Genomic DNA, 19,610 nt, shown 5'->3' on the forward strand with positions numbered 1-19,610 from the left:
GGCAGGACAACCAACCAAGAATGCTGAATGGTTCTGAGTCGTCACATTTGCAGAGGCATCGGTCAAACAGAAACCATGACACTGAATACTGTCAGAGGGATACACCTCGCTTGTATGTTTCAGACCAAACCAACATTTAGATTTAACTGTGATACAAAAGCTGCTCCTGCTAACTTTACACACTAGACGCTGCAAAACGTTTTAGGTATTAGGATTACTATAGAGGTATTAGTGTTAAGATTTTCCAACTTAAAAATAAGAAATCAGGTGAAGCCAACAGCCTGCTGAAGAACAGATTCACAAGTTTGTGTGCAACATGATGAGACAGAACAAGAGAAAGATCCTCAATTAGTGGCCCAGTGAGGGTGCTGGAGAGCTGCGCGTGTGGTGATATTGTCAGGTTAAACTGTGAAAAGTAGCTAGAACTTGAGCCCCACAATGCAAACTTTGTTCCTCCATAAATAAAGGGGCACACCTCTAGATTGGCAATGAACATTGACACTGGATGTAATTTTGCAGAATCATCCACATGGTCAGAATTGGGTGCATCTCCTGGAGTTAATCAAGTTAGCTGTGGGGCCTGGAAGTTGCTAACGTTTGGTTAAAATATGGTAGGATTCTCTCTGCTGCTGAGAACGAGTGATTTTTGCAGTGTTGACAGGCACATTATACTGTAGTTCATGAGTGAGTTACACCACACAAACACCAGGGTGGATTAGTCTGGTCAAATGCGACAGCTTCACAAGACCTTCAGGGGGTCTCCAATCCACAGCTTTCCACAAAGGGAACCTTGTTTCATCTGTTACCATGAGACCTCAGGGCCTGCGGCAGAGGGACTGGGTGAAGTCATCTTTCCAGCTATATTGACATGCGTACAGATACGCAAAATACAGATTAAATATAAAAAACTTTAAAACCACTTTGGTATTGGTCTTTTCATAGAAAGAAAAACAATTCAAACAACACACGCAGTATGAAAATGTTGGACAGAACATGCATTTTCATGAGGATGATACTGTATATCTGTTTATTGCTACCTCCTGTGAATGTGATGTCAGAAATGCTTGTTAGTAATATATGATCACATTTGAATAAAACAAACTGTGTATTATACTGTAGTGCCTTCAGAGATGCTTGCTACTTGCTAATTATCTGCTAGCTTGATAGCTGGTAAAGCCGTGTCGGATCACTGTACTTTTCTCAGGAGTCAAGTTAAGCCACTGTTAAGTGACTTAACCTGACTTAAAATGAATGCATCTGTTGGATGAGTAGAAACCACACCGAAGACGCCAAACAATACTTTTAAAATTTCAGTAACAGAAGCACCAAATAGGCCTATGTTTTGATAGCTAATAATCTTAAGAAGTAAATCTTGTGGTGTTGTTTTTCCTTTTTGAAAAAAAAAAAAAATGTAATCATTTATTTTCACATTGTCAGGTACCATGATCAATGCAAATGCCCTTAAATGATGTCCTAACGTCATTTCAGTTATAGAACAGCAGATGGCAGCGTTCTCCTTTCCCCTTCCTTTTCTCCCTCTCCTATTTAGACTGACTTTTAGCTTGAGGTTTGCTACAGTTCATTAGCACCAACAAGACTGATGACAACAAGAAATGATGATGGAAATGTTTTATATTTATCACATTTTTTTTCCCTGATTAGGGACGAACTTTAAGACATATCTCCATTAAAGTTTCTACTTTTGCTTGCCTATACTGTCATTTTAATGCACTGAAGCTTCCAGCTGTTTAACAGTATGACAACCCAAAGGCAGAGCTTAAAGATGATGAGAAAAGGGTTACCAGGATAACCAAAAAAAAAAAAAAGAGGCTTCTCCTCTGCCTCACTTTCTCACACATGGTGAACGTCCTTCGGCGACGCGTTCGATTTCTATAGAGCGCTGTCTTCCTGATTGCATTGTTCTCCGTTTCCACAGCTCTGTTGGGAGCACACACTGACCCCTGTCGCTATGCTCACAGGCACAAATAGCAAGCACGGCCGCTGTCACACTGGTTGTAAGTAAAGTCACAACTGAAGCCCTGTCCTCCTGTTTCCACTCTATTATCCCCTCTCATCTTTGTGTCACACTCACTCTTGGACCGCAGCAAAGCATAAAAGCTTGATCTCAAATTTCCGGTTTCTGAGATGTAAAAATTAGCAAATTCTCTGTGGGATCAAATAACTTTCATGGTCTTCTTGCAGGCCCCCAGGTTCTTTTTCTTCTAACCCCCCAAACCAATACATCCACCTCGATGATGTGATGTCACAAACACAGCTTTTTGAGGTAACTGGAGATCATTCTGAGAGCAAAAGGGAAAAAAAAGCACACTCCCCACCTCTGCGTAACAATAATGGCATGAGCTGGACAGTTTTGCAGTGGATTTATTTTCAGTGGTATCAAAGGGGAGATGAGGAGAGTTGGAGGAAAGTCATTGTCAGGGAGTCATGGGAAAGGCTTGTAAGAGGACACCTCGGGTCTTAGGGGCAAAGTTTCGGCAGGATGAAGGTGGAGAGGAGGCTTTGTCTGACTACAGTATGATCTGGATAATGGACATATACATACATCATGATGGTGATCTCATTCACACCGCTTTGGCTGGATGGGGCTCAGTGCAGAACTTAATGTTAGTCAGCACCACAGTTTCTCACTGTCTTCTCACTGTCAAATGAGTGATTAATACAGTGAAAGATATTTTTTGAATGTCTCTTGAATGTCTGTTATTGTTTTTTTTGGAGCTGTTATTTTAGAGTATGTCTGCAGGTTTCCAGAAGGATGAGATCATCAAGAAAGCAACAGGGCTCTCAAGAGCTCTGCGAGCATTCTGTGTTGACACCTAATACCTGATGAGGAACAAACAGCACAGCTTTTATCTTCTCATGTCTGCAGGGGGTGTGAGTGTGTTACAATAAGACGGCCTCGTGGATGGGAAACCCTGTATCCTTAATATGTACCGTAATGGACCATCCTACAGTTACAATCATCACTCTGAGCTACAATCACTGATGGAACGGTCAACAAAAACATGTGTTAACACACAAATCCTCCTGTACCTGTAACTAACATTTATCTTTCCTGTTAGAGAAATTGGAAAAGACATCTACTGGATGCTTCTAGAGATCACAATCACCTCCAGATTAGTTCTACTTATGGTAACACTGAAATACAAAGTATCAAAGACTAAGGTAAAGGAATTGGACACAGGGGAGGAGGTAGAAGAAGAAGAGGAGGGGTAAGGGCAAGGATACAAGTAGTTTCTAAACAGATTCATCAGACTATGTCCTTATCCATGAGGAAAGCTGGGCAAAGAGTGTAGCAGACTTTGAGCTGGACCTTCAGAGAGGAAAATAGGTAGGTCATTTCCATGCTGTCTCTCCTCTTACTTTGAAGTGCTGGGCCCTGCACTGTTACAGCACATATATGGACGGCCATTCTCTTGTACTGTATGCTGTCTGAAATACACTGTTATTAGTACACCATATAACATACACTTCATCTGGAGTTAATTTATGTTCTTATTTTGTAAAAAGGATGGGTTGCTGTAATCACATCAGTAGTTCTATATTTGCAGAATTGAGAGAGGGCCACCTAATGGAGACAGAAGACGGCTATTTACAGAAGCCCAGGAGATGAAAATCATCAACATGGTTATAGCCAACATCATCATTTACTTGTGTGGGCTACAAAGGAGAGTTATTGAGGGTTAGGGAATATTGAGACTCCCACCACACCTTGACACTTGAGTTGTTAAATGCATAATCAGTAAGAAACAAACCATACAAAGTAAATTTAGGAGATAAAAAACATAATGTTCTATCCTATTTTATCATAACATGGCTTATTAACGCATATGATGTGGATCAGTACAGCACAGGTTCATTCTAGGTTGCTTTGCAGTGCTGTGGACATGCTTGTTTTAGTCATCTTTCCTCTCCATGGAAAAGATGCTCCTCTGCTAACAGAGTCAAGAATTGATCTGTTCTGTAATGCCATAATTTAGGTGGAATGCAACTGTTCCTTAATCACCTCAGCTGCCTTCACTGTGTAAATAATGACCCTTTGCTGATAGTATCACAGACAGTTGAGCCGTCTTCTGTTTCTTGCTGCTGATTGCGCTGCTCCTACGCCTTTCCAAACCACTGTTCCTCCTGAGGCTTGACAAGCTATCCTCCATCCTTCTGATAAGGCTTTGTGTTTATTAGGATGTGTATACTAGGGGCCAAGTCGACCTGGTGATGCTGATGTGAGAGAATTTCTCAAATGTAGAAACAGAGCCTCATTTCCCCAATCAGCAACAGTGACCATTATTTTTTTGCTGATAGCTGTTCCTTCCTTTTACCTTACTTAATTTGCTAGCTTATATATTTTAAGATATTTTCATGGAACACTGAGGTCTGCACCTTCTAATATCCACTGTCTACACATTACTATGATGCAATATGCAGACAGGTGTTTCTTCTGTTTTGTCCATCTGTGCAAAATTTATGTGCAAAGTATACATACACATTCTTTGCACATAAATAGCAATAGATTGTACTTTGTGCAAACAGCACAAAGACATTGCACTGAACAGTCAACCCCAGGCTGGCTGAAATCATGCCATTTATTCCACTTCTCTTCTCTTTTGTCTTCTCTGATTCTTCTCGGAGCTGCTTTAATAATTTTAACAGCATAATGATTGGATCTAGTACAGACGGAAGGCATGCGATCCCTGTGTGGCTGTGAAACACAGCCTGTCTTTGTCTGGTGACAGTTTTCTGAGTGTTGTGGCTAGGAGGGCATCCTTCACTAACATCCTGCCTGAATGAGGAACAGGTGTGTCTGCAGTAGAGAGATTAAACTCTCTTTGACTATTCGTGGCTATTGAGTGCAGAACACACATGCAGACAGACATCCATGCAGCAGCACCTTTCACAGCTTCAGGCCTCGGGACACTCAACAAAATGGACCTTTGTATGATTCTATTTTGGTCTTTTTACTTAGCATGTTTGCAGAAGCTGAATTTCTGCAGCTTTTGATGTGGTTCCCACCCTCTCTTTGATGTACAGTATACCCAAAAAAAAAAAAGTGCCTACTGATATGATTCATAGTGTAGGAAAGAAGAAGATTAACACTTCAGGTAGAGGGGCTTTATAAATCATAATATGGCTGTAACCCAGCAGGGGAACAATATTTTCTCATGATGAATTGCTCCTTGTTCTGGTCTGGATTGTTGCTGTGGCTTCCTGATACTCGCTTGTGATGTTACATCAATGACTTTTAGGAGGCCAGCGGTATCCCTATCACTGTGCTGTAACCCTCCTATTCAGCTATGTGTGAACTTTGCAGGTGGAAATGTGTGTACGTTTTATTCAGAGAATGACAGTGCTCTTTTAATGGAAGGCACCGGGGGTTTGGCAGGATGTGGAGTCTGTTCAGATAAAGTATCGTAAGCCTCTGCTTAAGAGATGCATCAATAGACATGTAATTATAGGTTAAAGCGGCTGTTTCGTGACCCTGAAATCAGCAAAGCGACAGGGGGCTGAATGTGCACTGGAGGCACTGGCTGTGACCCATGTGACCGCTAGCCATGGTTTACAAAGGTTTACATTGTATGTTATGAGGCCAGTTAAGAGCAGCAGCTCAGTGACCAACACAAAGAGAGGTAGGCTCAACAGGTGAGTTCCATGACTTCGGTCAGAGGGTTTGTACTATAAATTATTAGTCAAAACCACATCTGAGGGACATGAATGAAGTAGTTTAAAAGTAGTTTAATGGGACCTTCTGTTCCAAGCTCTGGAACAGAAGGTCCCACTGCCCTCAGCTGAAATCCTTCTCTGCACATGGAGAAAGAGCTGTTACATTCATAAGGCTAGCAAATGTCCTTAAGTTGAACAGCTGAACATTGAAGAAAGAGTATTGATTTTTAAATATATAGAACGTTTATTGTGGAATTCACACAAAAGCAACATAACACAAAGGATCAGGGTGATTTTCCATACTGTCTCCTGTTGTGTGATGGGCTTATCTAATCTGGCTGCTTGGTCTAGAGACAGAGAAGGGATGTTCACATCCCTAAAGAATTTTTTTCATATTGTTTGCAGTGGGGGAGTCACTAGACGCTTATGATTCAGGGTAAACACTCCTAAAACTATTGTTTATTTTTTGTTGCTCGGTGGGTATCCAGCCATCTCCAGTATTTATTCCAGTGATAATTTGTTTTGCTTTAACACATTCTGACTTACTGGCCCCACTTTATCACCACGCTCATAAAAATACCCCAAATCTAAATCTGTTTTAACTTTTAGACGTTCGTCATGCAAATCAATGTGACTTTTTATTTAGTTCTGTGATTTGTTTATATTTTTTTTTCTTGTTAACTGTGGAAGAAATAAATCTGTCTTCTGGGGAGACGGAGACAAAAAGAAAGAGAGAAGAGGTGATGGAGGTGTGAGAGGAAGAGCAAGTATGTGTGTCTTGTGCTCTTTCTTCTTTGGTGATCACAGTGGAACCTACAGCATAGGCTCAGTTTAACAACAACACAAAACCAAGCATAACTGTAGTATTATAATACAGTAGAACTGTATGAAGATGTTATTGTACGAAACACATTTTGCTGATGGATACATGTCATTCAGACTGAGAGCATCAGGACTGTGTAGCTGATAGTTGGCAGACATTTTTTCTTTAGCTGTGGTTAAAACTAACACGTTTCTTTGTACACAAAAATTATAATTCCTTTCCGCTGCCTCATTCTCCTCAAGACAGGGACATGATGATGTCCTTTGAGGTGATCGAGCAGGATTTTCCAGACACTTGTGACAGAAAAGCTGAATTTCATCTTGAAAAGAGGTGACACAATTTCCACACATTAAAATACAGATACGCCCGTGGTGCCATTTTATTTTGTTCAAGCTGCTTAAGAGCTTGATGAGCAGATTCATTAAGCCTGGCCTCATGAAAGAAGTGAAGACTCAAAAACATCTTGATGTCAAAGTGAGTCAGTCATCCAGTGACATCCACTCCTAGCTTTGGGTTGATGGGAGATGAGATCTTTCGACAATACTCACGCTTGTCCAGGCCCAGCGCTGATCACAAGACAGCACGGAAACAATTATACATGAGTATGTGTCAAAGATCAGGGAGCTCAGAGATCTATGGAGACTTTAGTGCCACCTGTCACTCAGGCGAGAGTGAATTCTCCATCAGTTATCAGAAGTGGAGAACTTGAAGGAAGATTCATGCAAAGCACAGACAGCAGGTTAATGGCTGTGCTATTGCAAACTCTCATCTGTACTGAGTCCACTCTGCGCTGGAGGTTTCAGGTTTCTTCGGCCACACCCTGCAAGTTGACGGGATTTCGTTCCTTAGGCGTGTGACGTATGACACCCAGGCTGTCTGAATCCCTGTTTTTTCTAAAAGTGAAAAATGTTTTATTTCTGGTAATGTTGCACATTTTGAAATAAGTAAAGGAACTATACTGATTTAAAATGAATGAATTAAAATTACCTGCCAATAGATCTGTTCTGTTCCTGTCTCTTGCTTTGTTCAACCACCTCTGCAGAGGGGACTGGTTTCTGGCTGATCTTAAAGGGTAGTTGGTTGTTTCATTCACAAGTACGAAGTTTCAGATTAAGACCATAACTGAAAAAGGTGAAGAAAATGTCATCCCCCAGGAATGATGCAGATTCCCTTCGATAATGAGGATGCACTTTAGATAAAGACTGTGAATGAAAGGAACATCTGGTGAAAAAGAAAAAGCTCACCCTGACTCACTGGCTCTTATAACTCAAAACCAAGCAGCAAAACAACTGATTCAGAGTTTTTTGTTTTTGTATTTTTTTTTTTTTTTTTGCAAGCAACAGGTCAAGGCAATTAAAAGCACATTTTTAATGTTTGGATTTTTTATTCAATCAAGGTCTCATAAAACTTACTGTGCACCGACTGTGTATGAATTCTGAGAGACAAATAAACATGTCATGCCTCACTGTTGATTATGGGGACCAATGTTTCGTCATGGTTGGGCCAGTGGTGTTTGAGAAATTGCAGATCACACACAATGCACATGTAATCAAACAGGATAAAGGATTGTACCAATAGGCAAGAAACCTCAGAAGTAAAGACTGTTAGTACCTTCTAACTTTAAAAAATGTCAATATGTCATTTTGAATGGAAACGGAAAAGTGAAGTTGATTAGAAATACACTGCTTTGAGGAAAATATTTTGTTCACAGACTATGTTGTAATAAAAGTTAAACACTTGTTTTTTTTTTTTTTATTAGTCTGATTATATATTATTATTGATATTATATTAAATCAAGAAGAAAATATACTGTTATTTTCAGGATGATGCGATTTTGTATAAATAGTGGTGTGTACACAGTAAAGGTGAGTTTCCCTCAAACATTTCTCCAGCTGCTCCCTGGGACCAGCTCAGTTTATTGTCTGCTGCTTGGAAACAACTTTATGCAACAAATCAATTAGACATCAGACTCAGAGTACTGTTGACTATTGTTTCTACTGAAGTGAAACAAAGTGTGGAGGGAGACTCAGGTTAACTCATGAATATGGTAGCCCATATTAATGCACCTCCCATGGGCTCACCACCCATGGAGGTGCCATAGGCCTTCGGTGCATTGTGAAATGAGCGGGCTGCCCCCGCGACCTGGGCCTGGACCCAGATAAGTGGCAGATGATGACATGACATGACATATTAATGCATGCTGTGGCCCTTAAGACCACAACATAAGACCTAGCTGGGTCCCATCATCACCCCATGTAGGCAGGCCCCAATCAGGTGTTACCCTATAGGCCCATTATGGAGCCCATCATCAGCTCATCTAACCCGGGACTAACGACTAACCCGACTAACCCGTCTAGACATCCATGAAAACTGGCTGGGTCCCAGTTTGGTAGCCTGGAGGGGGCCCCTGCACATCAGTCCACTTGCTGTCTGGACTCCCCCACCCCAATGGGTATGCTTGCTAAGGGTAGTCTATGGCATCCACCAGCACAACCAGACATTTTTCCCTTATTCTGAGGGAGCTTGCCCGTTTTTCTCCACTTGTTTTTCCACAGTTTTTCTGCCAATAGGAAACAGGAAGTAGGAAAAGGAAACCAACAGCTAATGGGAAAAGGAAAAAAGGAAAAAGCTGGTGGAGACCATATTAAATGCTGACTTGCGCTGATCAGGAGAAACACCACTCCAGATGAATGATGGTATTGCTCTGTGCCCCCCCCCCCCCCCCCCCCGGATGAATATAGGTAGCTGCTTGATGACACAGTAGCCATAACAACTTTGTAAGGTGGTGGACATGTTGTGGTATCAGCTTGTTCGTCTCTACTGTGTTACCCTGTAAGATGTCACTAGCTGTGCATCTACCTTGTAAATGAGTGGGATGGTGAGAGTGCAGATTTTTTTATCCACCTCCATCAACATTCCTGGACTTAAGCTTGTTGTAATGGCCCTTCACTGCACTTACAGGATATTACTGACAAAGGAACATCAATCGTTTTTTTTCCTCTTCAGGTAACACAAGTTAAACATCCTGTTGTCATCCAGTGCAGGTGATTCTATTGACTTGCCTACCTTATCCCACAGCTTTCAGGGAGAGAAAAAAAAAAAATGAACGGATACATGAGACAATAAAGCGTCTTAACATGTTGCCGCAGCTGGAACAAGCCCCAATAGCCTGGAGATAAAGGTATCCCCTTCACAATAAAACAAAGTGTGGCGTCTGTTGAAAAGAGAGTTTCATCACTGACTAATGCCCCTGTTGTTAGGGAGTTCCTGTTTGCAGTGAGCCTGTCTGGCATGCCTGCAGCATTATGTCAGAAAAACAGCCTTGTAAACAATTTTCCTCAACTATTTATTTCAGACAGTGACAAAAAAATAATAATAATAGTAATTACAAAAAAAAGAACTTCAGCTGTTCTGGTACAAAAATAAATTACATACTATTCACTCTGGAAAAACCCCATTAAACCTTACCCACATATTGTAGATTCACGCTATAGGCTATAGGCATAATTCTATATTTTATACACCTAACTTCACATTTGAAGCTTTTATGAATTGTGGTAACATTTTGATTTACATGTTTAGTCGTTTAAGCCTTTGAATTATGACATGGATTACTGTTTTCTATTATGTTTACATGACAATGCGCTATAGCAAAACTACCTGCTCTCTGTGACACAATAAACCAAACCTTACACCCATCCTGGCATTACTTTCCAGATATTTGTTAAGTCCTTGTGTGTGGTGGTGGTGGTGGTGGTGGTGGTGGGGGCTCTCAAGTGACATGATACACCCCCTGGCTGCAGTGTTACTGTGGGGGTAACCGTAACTCGATGTGGATCTCTGATGGCAGTTTCAGACCAAACGTGCAAGAGTGAATAGTTTGTGTGAGGTAGAGTACAAAATGAAGAGCAGTACACACTGGGCAGCTAACTGGGATGCAACTCAGTTGCATACAAATGAGTTGAATACAACTTATTTGTGACTCTGGAATTATGCCGTTCCCTCCCTGCAATTACGTTTGTCAGCACAATGTAATTGGGAAAAAACCATTTCGTTAATTAGTAAAATACATCTTTAGGAGACGGGGTTGACATAATCCCAAAATGAACTGTCATATCAGGTACCTCCCTCTGACGCTGATATTTTTTCTGTCATGCTTGAGGTTCTTTTAGCCAAGTCCGGGTGAAATCAGAGAGGAGAGCCACATAACTCTGGAAATTCAGACAGCAGTAAGACGGTTACGTTTGCCGAAATAACTGCCAATGCCACACTCCTGTTGGATTGGTCAATTATTTGGGATCAGGGTTCTTTTTTTTTTTTTTGTTTGTAACATTGGCTGCAAAAACTAGAAGACACTGTGGCTCAGACAGCTGCCCAACAAAGTGCATCTGCTCTTCTTTGGAAACAATGGCTTGTGGTTCTGAACTTGCACATTTGGTGTGAAAGCCCCTGATACGTCTGACCATTCTGAGTTCAGATAGTGTAATGTCAGGTTGTTTTGTAGTTATAGTATGTGACCACAAGACCAGACTTTATATTTGGGGTATCAGATAAGCAAATCCTGGTCTTTCTTCTGTACTGATAACATCACCACCTATACTAATGGACTTTTTTGTCTAGTTCATTTCGATGCAATTGTTCAGTATTTTCATAGAGGATGTGGTTAGCCTACGCTTGGCATAAAGACAGAATTGGAAAAGTTGCAGAACTCACTAATCAACATGTTGTATCTTGTTTGTTATAATAATATATAATAATAATAATAATCTGTACACAAGCACAAATTATACTAGGTGAGAATTATGTACTGGAACTATTTCTTGATGAACAACAGCTGTGTGCCGAGCCAGGCTATTAAATATTTCTTTATTATTTGTACACGAATTCGTCCCTAAACTTCACGATGAAGACAGGAGTGGCTGTTAGGAGATTTCCACTGTAACTGCTTGGTTTTAGTTGTCAGACTGCCTCCCGGCTCTCTCCTCAGGGGGTCCAGCCTTCCTCAGATTTTTCCTCTGTTTACCAGTGTGGACAGATGTGTCCTTGTGTCCTGAGTCATTCTGCTGTCTGGAGTAGCGCTTGCACTTGCAGGAGGTCACCACAGTTATCTTGTAGGTTCGAGAGCTTCCGTCCTGGCACTGCAGCTGGATCCTCTGGGTCCTGGTCCGGTCAATGACACAGCGCCACTCCTGGGCGTCACGTCGGCTCCAGTACCTCCCGTTATGACCCCCGCTCCCGATCCAGTTGGGCAGCAGGTGGGCTGGCAGACACTCCCCAGCACACACCAGCTCCTTGATGGGGTTGACGCTGGTGCACTGGCCATCAGAGATGTACTTGGTGGACCTCAGCTCCCTGCAGCCCACCTGGCTCTGGTCTACACCTGAGACATGAAAACCAAATTACATAAACATGTGCTCCACCTCATTCTGATGTGTCACAGCTAGAGATAGAGGTGGCAGATGTTCCTCCCTTTCTTTACTCTAAACTTTGAGTCTACATGAAATCATCAGTCAGCTCAGCTTTGACTTTGGATTTCACATTTTTCACAGAAGGTTATGTTGCAGACTGGGTGTGTGGAGTTTGACAGACATGGGCTTTTATCAGGCAGGGAAGGTCTGAATCAACTACATCAAGTACGAGATCTTATTTTGAAATGCAGACCTGTGTGTTCATCTTGAACATGTGACACCCACGGTCAAGTCTCTACATTAGTTACCAGTCAGAGAACAGACGTCAAACACTGCTATTTGTTTACATTTTTTTTTTTAAGTTTGTTATTTTCAATAACAGATCTGCCATTTTTGTCTTGTCCTGTTGTGAGCACCTTGAGTTGTCACTGTGTATTAAATGTGCCATTTAAGTACATCTACCATGCCTGACATCTCTATGTGAAGCTAGGAGCTATCTATTATTTGTTTATTTTATTTGTTTGAGTATATAATTTATTCTAGATATTTGATTTATTTAGACTGAATGTAGATTGTGTAGATCTTCATTTGCTCACTGTGCAGTTTATTTTGTTTGCTTCTTTTCTTTCTTACCCCAAAGTCCCTATTTCAGCCAAGGAGCTCGAGCCAGAACTTTTTATCTCACGGTGATAACGGACTGTTTGAAAGGTTCATACTGGCCAACGCTTATTTCCAAAAAACAAAGATACCAGAGAAAAATGCACCTGCAACACTTGACGCACACTGACACCACACTGAGAAAATGATGTGACCCCCTCCGAAACAAGCGGTGCTGAGCAACCGTTTGGACTCACCACCGCGCGCCGCGTCAGGCTGCCGTCTCCCGCCGTTCCTCGCCTGGTTGGCGTCTTCATTGGGCGGCTCGCGCTGATGAGTGTCGTGGGACGGCTGAGACTGGACGGACTCTGTGGCGTCGTTCTGAACGGCTGAGCTGCTCGTGCTCAGCATCAGCAGCAGCGACAGCAGGAGCGCGAGGAGCTGGAATCCGCTGGGACGATGGAGCATGACTGCACCTGAGCGATGTGAGGAGCTGCTGTCAGTGGCGGGATTTTTCCACGTATTTGACTGACTGAGCTTGCAGGAGCTGGGGTTTATATATCCTCCTACGGCAATGGTTACTTTATGAATGAACGAGGCACACCCACCTCAACAGCAGCCCGCACGGGGGCCCTCAATGACTTCTGCTGCTTTGTGTGCTCTTCTCTGAGTCAATGACAAAGGACTAAGCAAACATCTGTCTCTCTGAGCTCATTCATCACCAAAACCTCACCTTATTTACAATGACTTTTGAATCAGCTGTAATCACGTCCAGCCAACTTTACTCCGCTCCCGTTTTTCCCCACAATAAAATAACATTTAATTGTAAATATTTACGATCACTTTCAACTTTTATTTTGTAATTTGTTAACACGTCAACGCAGTAAAAAAAAAAAAAAAACTGAAGATGAAAGAACAAAATGAAACAATGTAAAGTACATTGAAAGAGGAAAAGCAGAGCCCCTGTGTTTAAAGCTGTCAGCAGTGTGACTCCACTTTATCTCTTCTGCGTAAAAGAAAAAAAAAAAAAAACTTCTGCTTTACAGGATATAGAGAAAGCTATTTGTCATCATCTAGTGGCTGAATGTGGTTCAGTTTTAATCTCTTGGATATTTAGGCTCCACCCCCAACCACCAAATACTTCTTATCATGAAGATGTTTTTTGCTGAGGCGCTTTTTCTTTATTGAATATATTTCATGTTAAAGTTTTAGTAAAGAGACTCGGGTCTTTACAGAGAAGCGGGACTACCAGTAGATAGTCACCAAATGTAACTTAAGTTTGTCTGTGTAATGCCTACACGCATAAAGAGCCGTCATTTGAAAATATCTATCTCACTTATCCTCCATTAGCTGACACGCAGAAAACCTGGGGGCCTGGTAATAACGAGTGTGACATCTATTGCTGTATGTACTGCACAGGCAGGGTGCATGAACAGAAGGCCACGGAAAAGTAGCGATACAATTAATCTACCTCCCAGACACCAGGGGGCGCTGCGATGTCCGTAGCCTACCGTCAGAGCCCCTCGGTACACGTCATGCAAACAGCGGCTTCACCTTTCTGAGCATGCGCGTCACAAGCTCTTTCACTACTTGCGGACGGACGGACTGGTGAATGGTAAGAGGCTGTGTTTCTACTTCTTTTAACTGCACACACGGAATTGCTTTGCTAATTTGATATTTTAGTATCAGTGAGTATGAGCAGCACAGACTGTGAGGGTCGGACGGTGAGCGCTGTGGTTGTGTGTGTCATTCTTTGTCGTTCTGTCACTGAAAGCTAACTTCAACACGTCTCCTCTGGTCCACGTAAGCGTCGGTAACGGTCCGTATTCAGCTCTTTGACTTTTAGGAAGTTAAAATGTAAACTTCATCCGTTTATTAGTGCTGTCTCCTCGTTTTCTGGTGTGTTTGTAAATAGCATGTTTCATTTTTAACCAGCGTTAGAATAATTTGACCCTTTTCTGCGGAGAAAACCAGATACTGACGTGTTACAACGTCCTTCTCCCCTCAGACACGGTTCTCTGGAAATTATCTTTTGGTTATGTAGTTAAAGTCTTAAGGTTAATTCAAGTCCAAAGTGAGTCTTCTTCAATTGATATCCAAATGTATGTGGACACCCGAACATCTACAGTCACACGAACATTAGCTTACCAAACCCATGAGTGTTACTCTGCCTCTGTAACAGCGTCCACTCTTCTGAAAAGGGTTTTTCCACAGGATTTTGGAACCTGATTTTGGACCTTACTGTGCATGTGTCTTTACACCCCTTTTTTCCCCCAACAGTTCAGATTTTAATCAGATCATTGTGGCCTGTTTTCTTTCTAGATGACGAAGATGCTGCACTTGTTTGTGGTCCTGGTTCTGATCGGTCTGGGCTCGGGAGAGGAGGGAGCCCGTTTGCTAGCCTCTAAATCCCTGCTGAACCGCTATGCCGTGGAGGGCCGTGACCTCACCCTGCAATACAACATCTACAACGTGGGCTCCAGGTCAGGACTGTACTGTGATGGAATACTCTTCTATAGTATATATATATATGCATCTTTAGCAGACGTTCAGCAGCCACAGAGCTCTAATGACCATTCATTTCTCCAGTCTGTCAGGTATACAGTTATCTAACTGTCCTCTTCTTGTCTGTCTCTACAGTGCTGCTCTGGAGGTGGAGCTTTCAGATGATTCTTTCCCTCCTGAGGACTTTGGAATTGTTTCAGGAATGCTGAATGTCAAATGGGACAGGATTGCACCGTATCCTTAAACCTAAATGTCTTTTCTAAAGGTCTTCTCACCCTGCTAACCCTGTTAGCGCTGTAGGATGAAGTCATTAAAGAGAGACAGCTGTTGCCAAGTTATAGGAGGTGAAGTACTACCCATCCTGGGCTCTAAAATCTCAAACATAACTCTGATCCAACATGGCACAAACACTAAAGAGCACTGTAGGTCAGATTGTAGGAGGTTATTAACTTTTATTGATTTCATAGTATGCATAGTTGGACTCTTCATCTTTTTCATGTTGTCAAATTTAACTCTGGAGCCCTCAGAGCCAGCAATGTCTCCCACACGGTGGTGCTACGCCCCCTGAAAGCTGGTTACTTTAATTTCACCTCTGCGTCTGTCAGCTACTTGGCCCAGGAGGGAGGACAAGTTGTGGTAAAAACACAAAACAGTTGCTTATCTTCATGGATCACAGCAGTTCAAATGTGGAGTGAAGTGAAAGAAGCTGAATTGTTTGTCTGTCGTGCAGGTTGGCTACACCAGCGCCCCAGGCCAGGGAGGCATCCTGGCTCAGAGGGAGTTTGACCGCCGCTTCTCACCACATTATGTAAGTGTTGTACTCAATTCTTTTTAAACGAAGCCTGTATAAAAATACCAGGATGCAGATTTAGAATCAGGCGAATAGTGAGTTAGCCAACATGAGAATATGTCCCGCTCACGCCACGATCCATAGAAAATATGGTCTGGTGGTTACCAGTGAACTTTGTAATTCATCAGAGGGGCTGATAAATGAAAGAAAGCAGTTGAACTGCATCTGTCAGTAAATGTGGCAACATGACAGAAATATAACAGAGAATTTAACAGCACCACAAACTTCCTCCTCCACAATAATGGCTTCAAACAAAAAACTGAGCATTGTAACCTTCATCAAAGAGGATTTATTATAGAGCTGATGTTCTAGTTTTAGGTAGCGGTACCTAACAGACTGACAACAGAGGGTTCTCTGAAAAGATCAGGTCTCATCGTCATGTATTTTTAAAAATAATTTCCGTGATACTACTGTCAACCTTTGTACATAGTTTAGAGTTTACAGCTTTAGTAATTAGTGTAGAATTGGTACATAGCCGCTGTTGCATCTGATCCTAAGTAATGTCTTTCTTCACAATTTTAACTGTTTATTATTTTTGATTATTTGATGATCTTTATTTCTTTTTGTTTGCCTTGTCCTTGGAGTTTATGATAAGTAAGGATTTACATTGAAATAGCACTTCTGACAAAATGGACAAGAAGTTTTTTTTTTTTTTTTTTGTCTTTTGGACTGTCCCTTGAAACCTCACTCACTTCACTTTGTCTCCCTTCTCCAGCTGGACTGGGCTGCGTTCGGTGTGATGACTCTGCCCTCCATCGGCATCCCTCTGCTTCTCTGGTACTCCAGCAAAAGGAAGTACGACTCGCCAAAGGCCAAGAAAAACTGAGAAGGCACCGCTGGGTTTAAGGCTGGGGGGTGGGGTGGGGAGAGGTGGGGTGGGGAGAGGTGGGGAGGGGAGAGGTGGGGAGGGAACTCAAAGGGTGTAATGGGCACAGGATGTCTGAATAACCCATATTGGGGGTGAAAGTTAAAAGAAAAGGACAATGAGTGAGAGAAAGGTGAGTGTGATTTGATCAAAGAAGCAGTGTGATTAAGAGAGGATCAGGAACACCAACAGAAGCAAGGTGAAAGGCCTCAGTGCGGTTACCAAACCATGATCATGTACATGAAAGCTCTGTTCTCAGCTGCAGCTCGAGCTGCTGCTCATTCCGTCATATTTGCAAAAGGGTTCGTGTGACAGAACAGTTACATTAGCAGTGCCACTGTAACAGGTTTTTTTTTTGCAGTTTTGTAATTGTGTATGTAATAAACTCAGAATTCAGGGTTATAGCCAGTTGTTGAACTGCAAAATAAATTAATAAAATCAAGCTGGGTTTTTCTAAAGCTGTGTCTGATCTCAGAGATTTTTTTTGGTAACATTTTACATTCCCACGATACCACAGAAATAAAAGATTTTAAGAGGATCCTATGTACGCATGGAGTCAGGTCATTTGAATGAAATGGGTAAACACACCTCATGTGGTGCTAGCGAAAAGTGAGATAGCTACTGTTAACAAACAAGGAAGGATTGTGTGAAGGCAGTGTTGCCAGATCAGATTGATAAGATGAAGAGAATAACCTTTAAATGCCATAATAAGAAATGCTTCGTAACACTATCGGACAGACGAACCGCATTGCAAAACACATTGCAACATAAAATGCATGATGATGAGCTGAGTGCTGAACAGGAAAACGACTGTTGAGGGAAAGAAAAGAACAAAGTGCTAAGATAAATTGAAGTTTAAATCCTCTTGTTCATTGTACACAAACTGAAGTTTACTGAAAGATCTTTTAGTATCAGTTGAAGTTTTTGTTGGTGGAAATGACTCATATAGTACAGAAACTGATCATGCAGGTTTGAACCCCAAACCTTCTTGCTGTGATGTGTTCACTACTGCACCACCGTTCTACTCCAAGTTCCCAAATTGCCATAGGAACAGCTTACTGCTGGTTAATAACTATTGACTTTATTCAGAGGCATCACATGGAGGAGGAGCTGCACCACATGGACAGCCCAGCAGGAGGCAGCAGAGGAACGTTCCTCTCTCTAGGAAATGACAGACTCTGGATTTCCTTCTCCTATCAGGGGTTTGGGTCACATGAATGGTGTCACTGATTTTCTTTTCCACGGGATATGGACCACAAAACTGGGCTTGTAGGCAGGATCCAGAAGTTGGAAGGAGCTGACTGAAACTTTGTCAGCTGAGTAGAAAAGTTCTGATCGTGGATTTCTCGTCATGACGCATCTTCATTCTTGAGCCATCTAACACACGTGGTTATCCAGCACATTACCCTGGACCTGAGGGGACAGAGACCCCTCACCCTGTGCGGCAAACCTCTGCCTTCCCCACAGCCCCAGCTGATCAGGGCATTACACCTTTGTCCACCAACTGTCCACATAAGACCTGTTGTGACTCTTCTTTGTGGGCACTATAGGGCACTTCAGTGTCACATCTACTACTTTTCCCAAGAAGGATTGGTCACAGAGTTGTCAAGTGAGAAATGCATCACTATTTCCCCACAAAAAAGAAAGGAAGAACTGCCAACCAGAGAACAAAGCACTTTACCACCAACCAGAGCCCCCAATTCATATCATGTCCAGGCTGGGTGGGGTTCAGACACAGCATGAATGTAACCCAGCTTCCCCAAGTCCCAAATAGCCACAGGAACAACATATGTTTACAATGTGTTAACAAATAGTAGTTAGCTTCAGGGTGGGCCAAGGCCAAAAGAACAAAACAATGACTATCACATACAAGATAGAGAAAGTGATCAAAAGCAACTGCACACGCACTTTAGAGAGGAATAGCAAGTAAACAAGCAAATGACCATATGATTTGACTTTTGCAGGGGAAGCTTTCACAGACGTATTTATTCAATTTACACATTTCCTGTTAACCAGGTAACATAAAACCCAAGCCTTGTAATTCTGTTCTGCTTTTCAGTTATCATGTTATCAAGTTATCAAGAACTTTATTTGTCCCCTGGTGGGGCAATTCAAGGAATGGTATAAATAAATATTTTTAAGAGGAAAAAAGACACTTCCTCAGCCAGGAAGGAGTGCAGGAGAGGAACTTTCACCACAGGAAAGACAGGAAGCACAAAATCATGAGACATGAGACAGGCCCTGAATTTAAGAGGCTACCACTGCTGTCTTGAAAAGGTTTGTTTTAGTTTGGTCCATTTTTTTCCCCCCTTCAGTTCTTCGGCTCTGCTTGCCTGTCTCTCAAAAGTTTGCAATCTGGTGTACTGCTGAATGTGGATAGAAGGTAAGGTACAGGAAGGTCAAGTCTTGGGGCTCCCAGCAGCCTCTCTAAACAAGATTTGGTGACAAGTGAGGATCATAACAACCATGTTGGCATTAATGTCAGTACTTTTTTTTGGATTTAATTAACCATACTGCTCACTTCATTACTAGCTGAGGACATTCAAACTTGACTCTACTCAAATCTCTATACTTTAAATCCTCATTTGGACATCTGTGAACATATATTAATTAACGGAAGCCTGTGAGTGACCTTGAAACCTTGTGTCACATTACAGAAACATAGACTTTTAACCTAATGTAAAATGTGTTAAGATTATATATTGTATTTTCCCCATAAATTGTTTATTTTATTTTCTAATATTTATTTTATAGAATACGGTTGCTTGGATTATTTTCTGTATGACTGTTATACACTAATGCAACATCTGTATTTTTGTCTCCACACTGAATAAAAAGAAAACATTTACTGAATTTTAAACTTTTTCCGTTTTTATGCTGAAGGCT

General features: G+C 41.8%; 2 protein-coding genes across 2 annotated transcripts; one reads left to right on the top strand and one right to left on the bottom strand.

Moving 5' to 3' along the window:
- Positions 1–10,775: 10,775 nt before the first annotated feature.
- sostdc1b (sclerostin domain containing 1b) lies at positions 10,776–13,015 on the bottom strand. Its single transcript, XM_041053593.1, has 2 exons — positions 12,762–13,015; positions 10,776–11,879 (listed from the first exon to the last, which is right to left on the bottom strand). The coding sequence occupies exons 1-2, from the start codon at positions 12,970–12,972 to the stop codon at positions 11,452–11,454; spliced, it is 639 nt and encodes a 212-aa protein (XP_040909527.1). The 5' UTR covers positions 12,973–13,015; the 3' UTR covers positions 10,776–11,451.
- A 1,025-nt stretch (positions 13,016–14,040) lies between these two features.
- On the top strand, positions 14,041–17,266 carry ssr2 (signal sequence receptor, beta). Its single transcript, XM_041052588.1, has 6 exons — positions 14,041–14,119; positions 14,827–14,987; positions 15,145–15,243; positions 15,537–15,645; positions 15,740–15,817; positions 16,575–17,266. The coding sequence occupies exons 1-6, from the start codon at positions 14,117–14,119 to the stop codon at positions 16,683–16,685; spliced, it is 561 nt and encodes a 186-aa protein (XP_040908522.1). The 5' UTR covers positions 14,041–14,116; the 3' UTR covers positions 16,686–17,266.
- The last annotated feature ends 2,344 nt before the right edge of the window (positions 17,267–19,610 follow it).

This window comes from Toxotes jaculatrix, chromosome 13, assembly GCF_017976425.1.
Source record: "Toxotes jaculatrix isolate fToxJac2 chromosome 13, fToxJac2.pri, whole genome shotgun sequence".
In the NCBI taxonomy this organism is placed as follows: domain Eukaryota; kingdom Metazoa; phylum Chordata; class Actinopteri; family Toxotidae; genus Toxotes; species Toxotes jaculatrix.